This window comes from Grammomys surdaster, unplaced genomic scaffold (assembly GCF_004785775.1).
Source record: "Grammomys surdaster isolate TR1022 unplaced genomic scaffold, NIH_TR_1.0 173, whole genome shotgun sequence".
NCBI classification, from domain to species: Eukaryota; Metazoa; Chordata; class Mammalia; order Rodentia; family Muridae; genus Grammomys; species Grammomys surdaster.
Genome location: NW_021604621.1, coordinates 1,540,456 through 1,553,768, shown reverse-complemented (window position 1 = coordinate 1,553,768; position 13,313 = coordinate 1,540,456). Strand labels below are relative to the sequence as shown.

The window sequence follows — 13,313 nt, the reverse complement described above, 5'->3', positions numbered from 1 at the left end:
TTAAAACAAAACAGTAAAGATGTCATTTTTTTATTGTTGATGTTGATAGTATCAGGTTGAACTGGTTGCCAGATTTTCCCACTGTAAGGTACCATTGCCTCTCTTCCAAATACCATTGTCTCTGTGAGGAGATCTCTCTGTGTAGCCTCTACTACGAAGCTGTAGCCGCACAAACCAGCCAAACTTTTCCAACACCAGAGATTTCTGTTTCCACTATTATTAATTTTGTCCTATTTGTAAGTAATAGCATTGTGGATTCATAGACATTTAGTCTTCAATTTTTTGTTATAATCTAGGCATTATCTATTAACTCTTTCACTTTAATTTCTTGATATTTTGGGGTTTTGGACATTCTTTTCAGTTCTTTGAAGAGCCCCCACAAGTGTATTTTACTAGCCTAGAACAGTCTTTGCTATTTTCTGTCTTGTGCATAGAATAAACCACTTCTATAAACAGTCTTATATCTCTGGATTAGAGAATGTGACTGGAAATAAAGATCCGAATAGTTTTTTTAAAAAAAGGAGTGGGTGGGAACCGTTCTGCTACTGTATATTATTTACTCCTCTGAGATCATTCTCTAGCCCATCATTGTCCTGTGGAACTTTCTGTGATGATGAGGATGGTGGAAGTCATGGAAATATTCTGTCTCTACACCATCCAATTCAGTAGTCTCTACTCACATGAAACAAACAGGGGAAATGAGGCACTAACCAGGAAGCAGTTCTACAAACATCAGGAGAAAAGTTTTTCTTCCCTTGGATTAATTTCTATATTTTTATTTCCTTGTTTTCTTACCAATCTAGTCACCCACTCTCCATCCCGATGGCAGCCTCCTCTCCTTCCTCTCTTCCCTTCCTCCCACCTCTCCTCCTCCCACTCCCTTCTCCCCTTTTCCTCAGAGAAGTGGAGGCCTCCCAGTTATTTATATTTGGAATAATTTTATAATGAAAAATAATATTTAAAATTGAGAAACTAAAAAAATACCCACATTAACTGAATAGTGAACAAATAACAGGCAAAAACTAAAACACATTTTATGAAAATCCTAGCTTACAATTTTCCTCATTGACGTGACTGAATTAACGAACAAGACAAAACTGCGTACGTATATGGTTGAAATGTACATGACTGCTTCTAAAAATGTGTGCTTAAGTTTAAATTATTCTAAAGAGTTTAAATATGCTCTGTTTTGGTGATGATCATTCATCCATTTAATGCCTACTGTGTGGGCAAGGTCTTTGCTTATTTGGAGGACTACAAGACGACTACCATGCCACAGCAGAACTACTGCCCAGCTGGCTGTTTCCTAGGTATATTTCAAGTGATTTCATCTCTATCCACTTCCTTGTAAAGATGCTCTATTTTTTAGTTATGAAATAATATAACCAAATGACTCTATAATTTTTGTGTTTGACTTCAAAACCAACATTCCAAGATATTGACTTCTCTCAAGTGCATACCTCCATTAACTGAAAACAAGAGTAACATATTTTTCCAACAGGTGACAAATACATATCACAAGGCGCTAAAACCATAAATTTTTTTTTGCACAACAAAGTTTTAACTACAGTTTGCTTTTCTGAAATGGAAATTAAGACCTCAGACATCACTGAGAATTTTTTGATTAAGAGAACGTCTTCCTGATTAGCTGTGCAGAAATATGATTTTAAATGTGAGTATGAAAATCATTTCCAGATGTCTGGGTTTGGGGGTGATGAATTATTCTTTCAACACATTTTTACTAGGGTCCATGTACCATGCTTAATACAAAAATAGTATTTTTTATGGAACAAATGAAGGTTGAGCATGAAATTGTACGTTTATAAAACATTATTAGTTTTCCTATGACTGTAATGTCAACTGATGGCTCCTAAGCAGGAAAGTGACTTGCACCTCTGTGAATGACAGGTATAGATTACCTAGATCTTCCTTCATATGCCATCCACATGACTGTGACTACAGCAGGTCACGTCATATTATATCCCATTTTCATACCACCTCCTGTGCAATCGGATTTTGCTTTGGGCCAGCTAAAACATATATCCATAAATACACAGCACATGTCAAACAATGACAAAAACCAAAAAGTCACACAGTTGATTTAAGAGAAAATACCCAGGTGTGATGGTTCCCTCTGATTGAGCCATCTTCTGAAAGTTACAATCAATATACCACCATCATGCTAAATAACTTTTTTTTTTTTTTGGTTTTTCGAGACAGGGTTTCTCTGTGTAGCCCTGGCTATCCTGGAACTCACTCTGTAGACCAGGCTGGCCTCGAACTCAGAAATCTGCCTGCCTCTGCCTCCCAAGTGCTGGGATTAAAGGCGTGCGCCACCACTACCCGACCTAAATAACTTTTTAAATAATAGAAAAATGAGGTACAAGACATAGGCCCCATTTGAATGTGATGTACATTCTTACAAAGAAAAAAATTTACCCAAATCTGAGTGGTAAGAGTATATTTTTATTTATAAATTTCTGTATTGTCAAATACAGTAAATGTCCATTATATTTAACATCAGTAAAATTATATAAATATATATGTATTTATAATAAAAGTCATTCATGTACTTGTTATGATCCTATGTCTAATATAGAACAGGGTAAGGCTTTACAGAAAGAATTATGTTGAATAAAGGTATGCTCCTAGAGGGTTGGTACATAAAGCTTAGTGTTTAAGCCATCTAGTTAACAACTGAAGAAAATGTCAGAGATTTTCTTCAACTATTAAATAGAAACAAAACTCTAAGATCAAGTAACTATGGCCAGAATAGATTATGGGATAAATTTAATAGTTCTTTCTGGCGACTTTTGACTCCATATAACATCTTTGTTTAAGCATTTAATAATAGATATTTAAAATTTTGCTATTAACCACAAGACAGTATTCAAATTAACATTTTCCCTATTGCTAAAAAAGTTACGGAGATAAAATCAAAACATTTAATCATACCACCCAACAAGAACCATGATTAATTGTAGAAACTTTGATTTATTATAATTAATGTTTGTGTATCTTGACCTTTTACTTATTTTATCCTGAGCATATTCTTGTATCATTAAATGTGCTTGTAAAATTACATGCTAATGATAGCCTAAAATTACTCATGACTTAAAAGAGCACCCGTGTTTTATAAACAATATGATTGTAGCTACCGTAAACTTCACTTACCATCAGAACAGATTCAAAATATACACATTAGTTTTTAAACCCCAGCCAAGGGACTTGCCAAATCAATTGCCTCTCCTGAGCTTAACACTGGAGTTTGGGGCTCTAAAAATCATTTTGTTCTGCTCAAATCCCTAAACCTGTCCATATTATTCATATTATGGCATGACTATTCGATCGTATAATTTCTGCAATACATACTTAAGACTCAAAAACCGCACTTCCTAGGAAATCTTTACTAACTGAGTGAGCACTCAGTGCGTCTTTCTCTAGTTTCCCCACACATATGTTCATGCGCTCTTGAGGCCAGGCTTTTCTTGCTCTGGCAAAGTGAGTCAAACATGGTGAGCTTAGGGGAGACACTGAACTAAAACAGATCTCTTTAAAGTGCAAACTTTTGCTTTCAGAGTAAATTTGCTTGTTCATCTTTCAAACTAAAGAAAATGGGAAACATTTCACGAGCTCTATAAAAATAATTTGGCTGAATAATGACCTCCCAATCAACGACATCGAACACATTTGCTAAACAAGACTTCTGAAACTAGACGGCATACTCATCACAATCTCTTTGAAGTCTAGGAGATGAAGATTTTTGTAAATATCTGAGATTTTAGTCTGAAAGAAATTCGATTTCCAGTTGCCATTAGTAGTTGGAAGATCCATTCCTTACCTGCAAGGCAGTTTAAGATCAGAAAGACCTTCCAAAATGCAAACACCATCATGCTGAAAGCTGCTTGGAGCAGCAGGTGCTACTCCGAAGGCTGCCCGAACTGAGTTTCAAATTGGCTTCTTCAATCACAGGGAGGTTTGGCTGGCTTATCAGCTGGGCATCACCAAGCAAATAGGCCTCCTTAAGCTTGCTTATTGGGCACTGACTTCTCTCTGAAGTCAGTGTTTATTTGAAACACTTTTCCCCCGGGTGTGTTCCCTTGATATATTTGCTACTGTGTTAATAATAAACCATGCACTTAAATCTTCCAGCTCTTTGTACACAGATTCTCTTAGGTTGCATTGTTTAAAATTAAACCTTTAAAATAAAAAACGTTGTACTTGGAGGGCCTCCTCCAGTTCTTCCTATAAGATTTCTTGGTCCTGCTGCTTCTAAAGTGAATGGCAGATTTGTCCCATGTCCAACCTGCTGCTTCCATTTTGTTCTAGATATAACGTTAGCCTAAAGCAGCAGCTTCCTGAATGGTGTCCTGGATTTCTTTCTCCTTCGTACTGTGTAATAATTTGTACCAGTCTCAGGCTAATGTCCCAGCTCTAATAAGGCATTTTCAGTAACACTCTCCATGGACTGGACTGTCAGCAAATCCAGGGTCCTTCATCTGGATTCCCAGCTTTTCATGACCTGGTCTTCATTACATTTGAACTATAGCCACAGAAAATGCTGAAAAGATTTATCGCTCAAAGTGTTTAGTCAGACAAAAAGCACTCATTTCGAATGATGGTTTATGAGCTTTAATTTACAAGAAAACGATTTCACTTCCATCTTTCTTTAGCCAAGTGAATTCCTCCCTCTTCAGGAAACCCTTTCACTTCTATAAAAAAATAACTCCTCCTTCCAGACTTCCCTATCCTCATCTATGTCTGATGCCAAACTTTAAGGACTTCTGAACCTCAAAATCTTCCATTCCCTCATATTGATGTCTGAGCATATTCTTAGACTTTGTAAATATACATGTCAGTCCTCCCTGGTATACCCCTGGCATAAATTCACATTTCGCTTTCAGGCAATTGGTATTGTGCAGTTGATACTAGATTGCTTCTCCATGGTTTCCTATTATTAACTGAGTCTCCTCTAAATCCCCTGACTGTGACCTCTTCTAGGGAGAGTGAGCCCCTTCAGGGAGAAAGAGCCATTCCTATACAGGAAAGGCCTAACTTAAAAAATAGTATGTCACAAAATGTACCCAATAATTCATATTCTTGCAGAACCAATATGATGAATCATGGTCTCTGTCCTATACAGACCTTACTTGAAAACCAGCTTAATTCTGAGTACCATGCCATAAAGAATTGGGATAAAGATTTAAAAAAAACACAACAACAACTAAAAATGGCAGAGAAAAACACATTTTCCCCTTCACAGCAGGAATAATTCACAAGACCTTTTTTTTTTTTTTCAAATAAATAGTGCATGCCCTTGACACCTACTTTCCTTCCTGAGCCCACCTCCTTAGTCCTGTGAGTTTCTAGGCTGTCATTAAGGGGAATTTGCTCCTCAGAGATCTCATACTCCAAATTTCTTTTTCCTTTCTAGCTGTACTCGTCCATGAAACATCACCATTTGTAAAATCCCAGTATCAAGGCAGCAATACTATTTATGAGCAATTTGCAACCTGTTTGCACTATTGATGATCAATGGCTGGTGTTCTCCAACTAAATTTCTGATCAGGAGAATTAATCAATGAGAAAAAAATATAGGCAAAGTTCTGCACAAGAGAACAGCTTGTAGGGTGACTCTCTGGAGGTCTACACCAGCTCTCCGGAACCTTGGTTATTAAGCCTTGGCTTGCTTCTAAGTCCATCAAGTCTCCAAAAGACCCATAGTTTCACTAAAAGCCACTGACATTTCTTTTGGCATTAAGGTAAAATAGAGAAACAGAGCTGGTTTAGATATAGCTATTATCTGCTTATTTTTTCCTTTGTTGTCATTGTTGAAAATTTCAATATATGAGCACTGTATTTACATCATTTCCATTCCCCTTCCTCCCCACTATAATTCCGCCTATTTTCCCTCCCCACTCCCTCTCAAACTCATGGCCTACTCTTCCTCTTACGTATGGTGTTTGTTAACCAGGGGCTTACTATGTTTCTTCCCATGTTCTATATGTGACCATAGTAGACTGTCAATGTAACTGGTTGTCCTGGTTGTCTTTTTGTCATCTTGACATAAATCTAGATGCATCTGAGAAGATGGACTCCTAACAAGAAAATACCTCCATGAGATTGGCCTGTAGGCAAGTTTGCATAATATTTCCTTGATTAATGATCAATGTGGGGGATGCCCAGCCCATTGTAGTCCTGGAGTGTATAAAAAAGCAGCCTCAGCAAGCTAGGGGGGGCACGGCACTATGCAGCACTTCTCCATGGATTCTGCTTTAGTTCCTGCCTTGAATTCCTGCTTTGGCTTCCCTTAATGGACAGTGACCTGGTATATGTAAGCCCCAAAACCCTTTCCTCCAAGTTATTTGGGGTCATCTTGTTTTATCACTGCAATAGAAACCCTCAGACACTGATTATTATAACTAGGATACTTTGGGGGAATGAAAAGGGCATTATTGGCAATTTGCATGAAATAGTGTAAACTGTGACAGACCCAGACAAACCTGAATATCTAGCCAAAGAAGAGTGCTAGGCACTAAGCACAGAAAGCTTGCTAGTACTGTAACTAAAGTAGTCGGCTCTAAGATAGAGGAATAAACAATCAGACGGTTTTGCCAAAACCTATCTCCATGAGAGTATTACATATGAACACAAAACACACTGGAATGTTTAAATAAAGTATCAATACTGCTGCCATATAAAACCTAAGGATTACATTGAACTCTAGGAAATCATGCACACTCTCTACTTGAAACTGAATTTTTTTTTTATTGTTTGACCACTGCTCAAAAGAAGTGGGCCAGTAACTGGCACATAAAATATTCGTCTTCATATTTTTAGAGGGCTTTATACTTTATAAACTATTTTTTTGTTTTACCTCCATTACTGGAAATACAATAAGTAGTGCAGGCATTATCTCCATTTTCTGTATAAGAAAACTGAAGCTTAAAAATGCCAGCCCCAACTCATATCAGGAGCTGTTCCCACCACAGTGCACAGTGACACACTGATTATACAGTAACAGATAGACTACTCCCTTCAAAATTCTTTCTTGGGAACCTAGAGAAAAGTGTGGTATCTGATTGCTCCCTCATTTTTAATTTTGAAAACGTAGAAAAGCAATATATTTGGAATGCAGGGGAATTTCAAAGAACAAAGAGGTGTACAAAAGAAAAGCTCACCTCGAGTCCTTCACCCACATGTTCAACTTCATCCCCATGCTCACAGGCAGCACACATCTCAGATCTTTTCCTATTCAATAACACACAGAGACACACAATAACCTAGGTGTTGTAGCTCATGCCTTTAACCCCAGCATGTGGGAAGCTGAAAGAGGAAGATTTTTGTGAGTCCAAGGCCAGCCTGGGCTAGAGTCTGAGACCTTGTCTCAGACAAACAAACAAACAAACAAACACACAACAAGCAAAACGTAGAAATAAGATCCTTTCAAGAGATCCAATCGTTTTTAACAGAAATTTGATGTTACACGTGTTATTCCATAATTTGATTTTCTTGCATACAAAGCATCTCTATTATCTTTGCCTTTATGTCCAATTACGTCAACAGATCTACCCTATTTGTTTTGAAGACTACACAGTATTTCACAGTATAAGTGTACTATATTTTCCTCTACACCAATAGAGAATAATAGAATAAAACATTTTCATTTTTCACTACTATAAACAATGGTGCGAGAGACATCTTTTGCTTAGATCTTTGCCCATTTATATGATTATTTTTGTCAGTTGGGTGGCTACAGGTTGTGTAATTGTTTCTATAGACTGGGTCCATAAAAAAAGATTGCTGAATGAAAAGACATGGGTATTTAAATATTTAGTAGACTACAAACGTGTCCACTAGAAATTGTTCATAAACCTACATCTCTATCAAAAGTGTGCAAGAGTGTACATTTCTCACAGCCTTGCTAACAATGAAAATGTCTCTTTCATTTGCACTGTTAACACAATTACCATTTGCTACTGCCTTAGGCTCTCGTGTGTACTTCTGTTCCTCAGTTCTAGGTTGCTGATGGAGCAAAATGGGCTCCCAGTTGAAGTCAATTCTAATGCTCTCTGTTTCTCTCAGAGGTATAGCTTCTGAACTCTTGCAAGGCGGCTAGGATTTTTCCAAAATCTTTTTTCCCATTTTCACGTGTGTGGGCATATATACGACATATGTGTCTGTGTGTGCATATGTCAGCCCAAGGTTAATGTTGAGAATCATCCTCGAGCATTCTTAAAGTGGCAAGTTTGAGTTGAAATGTGTGGCAGCGCAACGTGTATCAGATTATATATTGAAGCAACATCAGGAATCCATTGGATTAAATAAAACACAACGTGAAAATCTTTTAAAGTTTATTTAAAAAAAACTGGGGGGCTGGAGAGATGGCTCAGTGGTTAAGAACACTGACTGCACTTTCAGAGGTCCTGAGTTCAAATCCCAGCAACCACATGGTGGCTCACAACCATCTGTAATGAGATCTGATGCCCTCTTCTGGTGTGTCTGAAGACAGCTACAGTGTATTCATATGTAATAAATAAATAAATCTTTAAAAAAAAACTGGGGTAGTTTAAAGACACTGAAATTCATGTCTCACCAACTCCATCACCTCTGTGACCTTGTAAACTATGCTCTCCTGTTACTCCTCTGCTTCAGCCTCACTACTCTCTCCTCATAAGGCAAGTTCCTGGAAAGTTCTCATTTTTTTTAGAACATTGGTTCTGGTGGCTCACACTACCTATGAATATTTCCTCTCAGATATGAATAGAGAAAACTCCTTTATTTTCTTCTAGTATCCACAAAACTGTTTTTTTCAAGGTGTCCACTGTTTACTTGCTGTTTTAAAAGACAGAGTTTTGCTATTTTGCCCTGGCTGACCTGGAACTCACAGTGTAGATCAGACTGGTCTCAAACTTTCAATAATCCTTCTGCATCCGAGGGTCTACAGAGTGCTGGAATTATGAGCTGTTTATACAAGTTTCAATTTTGACTTCTCACCAGACTTCTAGTTACCCTGGACCTTTTCATTTGTTCTACTGTACAGTAGTCTCTCCTCATCTGTGTTTTTTCCCCTCCCATGATTTCAGTTAACTGGGGTCAACTATACCTCAAAATTACTAAATATTAAGTTCTAGCAATAAAAAACTTATTAAAATAACTTTTATTATATTTTATTGTAATTATTCTATTTTAATTACTAATTTCAATCCCTTACTATGCTTAATTTATAAATTAAACTTTGCCTTAGGCTTGCATGCATAGGAAAAAGCAGAGTAAATATATATTAAGTGGTATCTGCAGTCTCAGGACTCATCAGGGGTCTTAGAACATATCTTTTATTAAAAAGAAGAGGATACTGTACTACAGTTTTCCCAGCAAGGGTGTATGATTTAAAAGGGTAACAATTTATTTTGTTCACTATGCTGAGGGTTTAGCACAGTGCCTGACACATAGCTTATGTATGGGAACCTTTCATTAAATGAAAAATTTATGGATATGGGTTCAATCCATCTGACTTTTTTTCTGGAATATGAGTTATAGTAAAACAATTTTAAAAATACTCTAATGTCCCAGATAGTATCCAAACATTATCCCTTGAGTAAGATTTGCTCTCTGGAAATAGTAAAATCATTTGAGGCTAAGTCTCATTTGTAAGGCAGGTGGTCATGTTAAGTAATGCTGCTTTGTAGTTAAAAAAAATAGTTGTGATTACAGTAGAGTCTGTGTTTGGTTTGAAAGCAGGTTTAATCTGAGGTTTCCTAAGAGATCTATGCCTCGACCCTTAGTTGTTTTCGTTTAGGAGAAGTCATTACTGTAGAAGCTACATGTGAATTAGAGAGGGGGGACGGAGAGAGGGAGGGAGGGAAGGAGGGAGGGAGAGAGGGAGGGAGGGAGGGAGGGAGGGAGGGAGGGAGGGAGGGAGGGAGATACAGAAACAAAACATGAGAGTGGGAAATCCTGGGCTAAAGCTTTTCACATATATTGTTTGTTCACCAAAATAGTTTTGAGGAAATTGAAGTTTATGGGGCTTTTAAAAATATTTTTGTAGTTCATATTTTTAATTTTTAATACTTATTGTCAGTACTTAGGAGCCTACATATTATGTGTCTGTTGAATGATTCCAAAGATGGTGTTTCGAAGATCATATAAATGCCAGAGCCAGGACTTCCAAAGTCACCTGGCTTGGGGACAGGTGCTCTTAACATGTGGCTAAATCACTATGGTTTCAAGGACTTGGTTTGATATTGGCACCTATTGGATGCTTAAAAGCAGTATAATGAATTCTATCTTTCACATTCACAATCTCTTAAACTTATTCTTTTGAAGGATAACACTTATTTAGATGCATTTGATGTGGCATTTTAAAAACTCTAAAATATCATCATCCCCATAACAACAGATTGCCTTATTCCAAGTTAACAATGAGTTACCTTGCAAGCAATAGAAAGAAGTATCATGTAGCATGTAATTTTACAGTTGTCTTAACAAGAAAATTGGAAATTCAGGGTAGGAACTACAAATCAAACTCTCAAGGGAATCTTGTGATGTTGTTACATGAAGAGAGAGAGAGAGAGAGTAATCCTTGCCCTGATGTGCCCATGTTTAGGGCCTAGGATTTCTAATACTAAGGAAACAAGTTTCCAGTTTTCAAGTGGGAACTTTGTGTATTTGAGAATCTTACAGTAACTTCTAGAAAAAAAATGCTTATTTGTTGTATGAAGCAGAGGCACTTTAGGTGTATATTTAAAGAGGACTATGAAGGTTTCTGTACAGTTGAATTTGGGAAATATTTTTTTCTATCCTAAAGGGAAGAACTATGCAGAAAGTTCTCCTTTTACAAATCGTGTTATAACAGTAAGAATGAGTCAGCTTCCACTGAGTAGTCTGAGATTGCTTACCTAGCGATAGTAAAGAGGCTGGAAAGGGTTAGTACCAGGAACTCTATGTTAATTGATAGTGTGACTCAACTTGCTGTGTACATTAAAGGGTTTGGGGAAGCCTACTCCTAAGTGATTTGTATTGACACACTGTACAAACACATGTCATAAAGTCTGCTTTGGAAAATAAATCACACATATGAGTAACTGTACAGCACCCCTGGGGCTAACACATATGTGTATATATCCATATTTAACACAAAGGCATCCTCGACCCTTAGTTGTTTCCATTTAGGAGAAGTCAAACTATGAAGAATCACATTCTAACGCATGGCCTTGATGTTTTAACCCCTTACACCCAATACTCTCTGAAAATGTCATACCTGATCAAAAGGAATCCTAAAGACAGAGATGCTGAGACTGAAATGAAAATACTAAAACACTTCACAACTGTCCAAGCTGGTTAAGGGAATCTGAGATTTAACACAGGCTACCTAATAATAACAGTTTACTAGATAATAGCCAGCCACCAGGTTAGTTTATATGCAGTGGTCACATAGCTTGCCACTGGCAGAACAAGGACTTATGTTCCTATGTAACTGTTATAAGACCTCTTGGCACCCAGTAAGAGACAGAAAAACCCGCAGCCAACACACAGTCTCTGCTTTCTAAGCTTATGTTGTTGCCAAGGAAACAAGACATACGCACACAGCACAGAGATTAATACTAAGTAATATAGGACTGTGATAGGCTGTGCACTGTGTTAGGTGACACAGACAACAATAAGTAGAAAAAGAGTAATGTGGCCTGTGTCAAGAGATGCTGGTGAGTCCTCAATCATCATTGTTGCAGGAGTCGCCTGGAGGTCTATCTGGCAGGAAATAGGGATTCTGGGAGGATTTGAACAGGATATTATCTGATTAACTGACTTGTAGTAACCGTACATATTTATGAGGTGTGATGTGCTATTTCTATAAATGTGCTGTATGCAAGGGAACAAAGCAGTGTTTTGAAAATGAAGATTTATAATGTACGAGAGGGGGGAAGGGGGTAGGGAGTGGGGGAGAGAGAGAGAGAGAGAGAGAGAGAGAGAGAGAGAGAGAGAGAGAGAGAGTTTTTGAGGGCAGGAATAAAAGAAAAGCAAAGGTCCCTTATGCGAAAGTCCTGTAAAGAAACCAGGGTTAAGTATATTGGAAATACAAAAATGAAGTTGGAATGGGACTCAGACATGAAAAAACTCACAAAGTACACAACAAAAGCTGTGAAAAATAGCAAGTTGGTGAATCCATTGAATTCACTTTAAAGGAGAGATAATCAACAAAAGCCTGGGGTGTTTTGGTTTGTTTTGTTTTTTTGCTTGTTTGTTGGTATGTTGGATGCTAATTCTACATTCTGGGTATGCTGTAAGTGTGTGTGTGTGTGTGTGTGTGTGTGTGTGTGTGTGTGTAACTGCATATACATGTGTATGTGAGTGTCCATACACCTGTGCCTTTGCAAGTGGATGTCATCAGCCAGCTTTAGTTCTATAAGCACTAATGATTATTTATTTATTTATTTATTTATTTATTTATTTATTTACTTTGAAACAAGGTTTCTCACTTGTCTGGTATTTCCCTAGCAGGCTAATGTGGGTGGTCAGTGAACCTCAGAGATCTACCTGTCTCTGTCTTCTTGCCACTAGGATTAAAATCACATACTACTGTGCCCTTTTTTTACATAGTGGTGCTGGCTAGTTTTATGTCAACTTCACACAAGCTGAAGTCATCTGAGAGGAGAGAACCTTGATTAACAGAATGCCTCCATAAGATCAGGCTGTAGGCAAGCTTGTGGGGCATTTTCTTAATTAGTGATTGATGGGGGAGGGCCCAGCCCATTGTGGGTGTTGTCATCTCTGGGCTGGTAGTGCTGAGTTCTGTAAGAAAGCAGGCTGGGGTATCTTCATCAAATCCCTTCCCTTAGAGCTCAGGAACCCCCATGGAAGAGGAGGCAGAACGAGAGTGGGAACCAGAGGAGATGGAGGGTGCAAGAAAAAGAAGATGCTCTAAATCAACTAAGCAAAGCTCATATTAACTCGCAGTCACTGAGGCAGGATGCATAGAGTCTGCATGGGTCTAGACCAGGTTGTTTATATATTATAGCTTTCAGTTTAGTATTCTTGTGAGATTCCTGTATGAATGAGCACCTTATCTGGGGGTTCTTTTCCTTTATTTGGTTTGCCTTGTCCAACTTCAATATGATAGTTTTGTTTTTATCTTACCATATTTTATTTTGTTATGTTTTCTTATTATCTGTTAAAGTCTCTTCTTTTCTAATGAGAGACAAAAAGGGAGTGGATCCAAATGGAAGGGGAGGAGGAATTGGGAGTAAAGGGAGGGAAACTATGTATATATATATGTATATGTATATGTATATGTATATGTATATGTATATGTATAT

At 37.6% G+C, this 13,313-nt stretch overlaps 1 protein-coding gene across 2 annotated transcripts in view; it reads right to left on the bottom strand.

The window, feature by feature from the left end:
- The window catches only part of Vsig1 (V-set and immunoglobulin domain containing 1), a 33,558-nt gene extending 29,525 nt beyond the window's left edge, over positions 1-4,033 (bottom strand). The window contains exon 1 of one of the 2 annotated variants that reach the window (XM_028767492.1): positions 3,842-4,033. In XM_028767492.1, the coding sequence (XP_028623325.1) occupies positions 3,842-3,893 (52 nt within the window). In that variant the 5' untranslated portion in view covers positions 3,894-4,033. The remainder of the gene's footprint in view (positions 1-3,841) is intronic. The other variant, XM_028767491.1, reaches the window with a different exon arrangement.
- Positions 4,034-13,313: the final 9,280 nt, after the last annotated feature.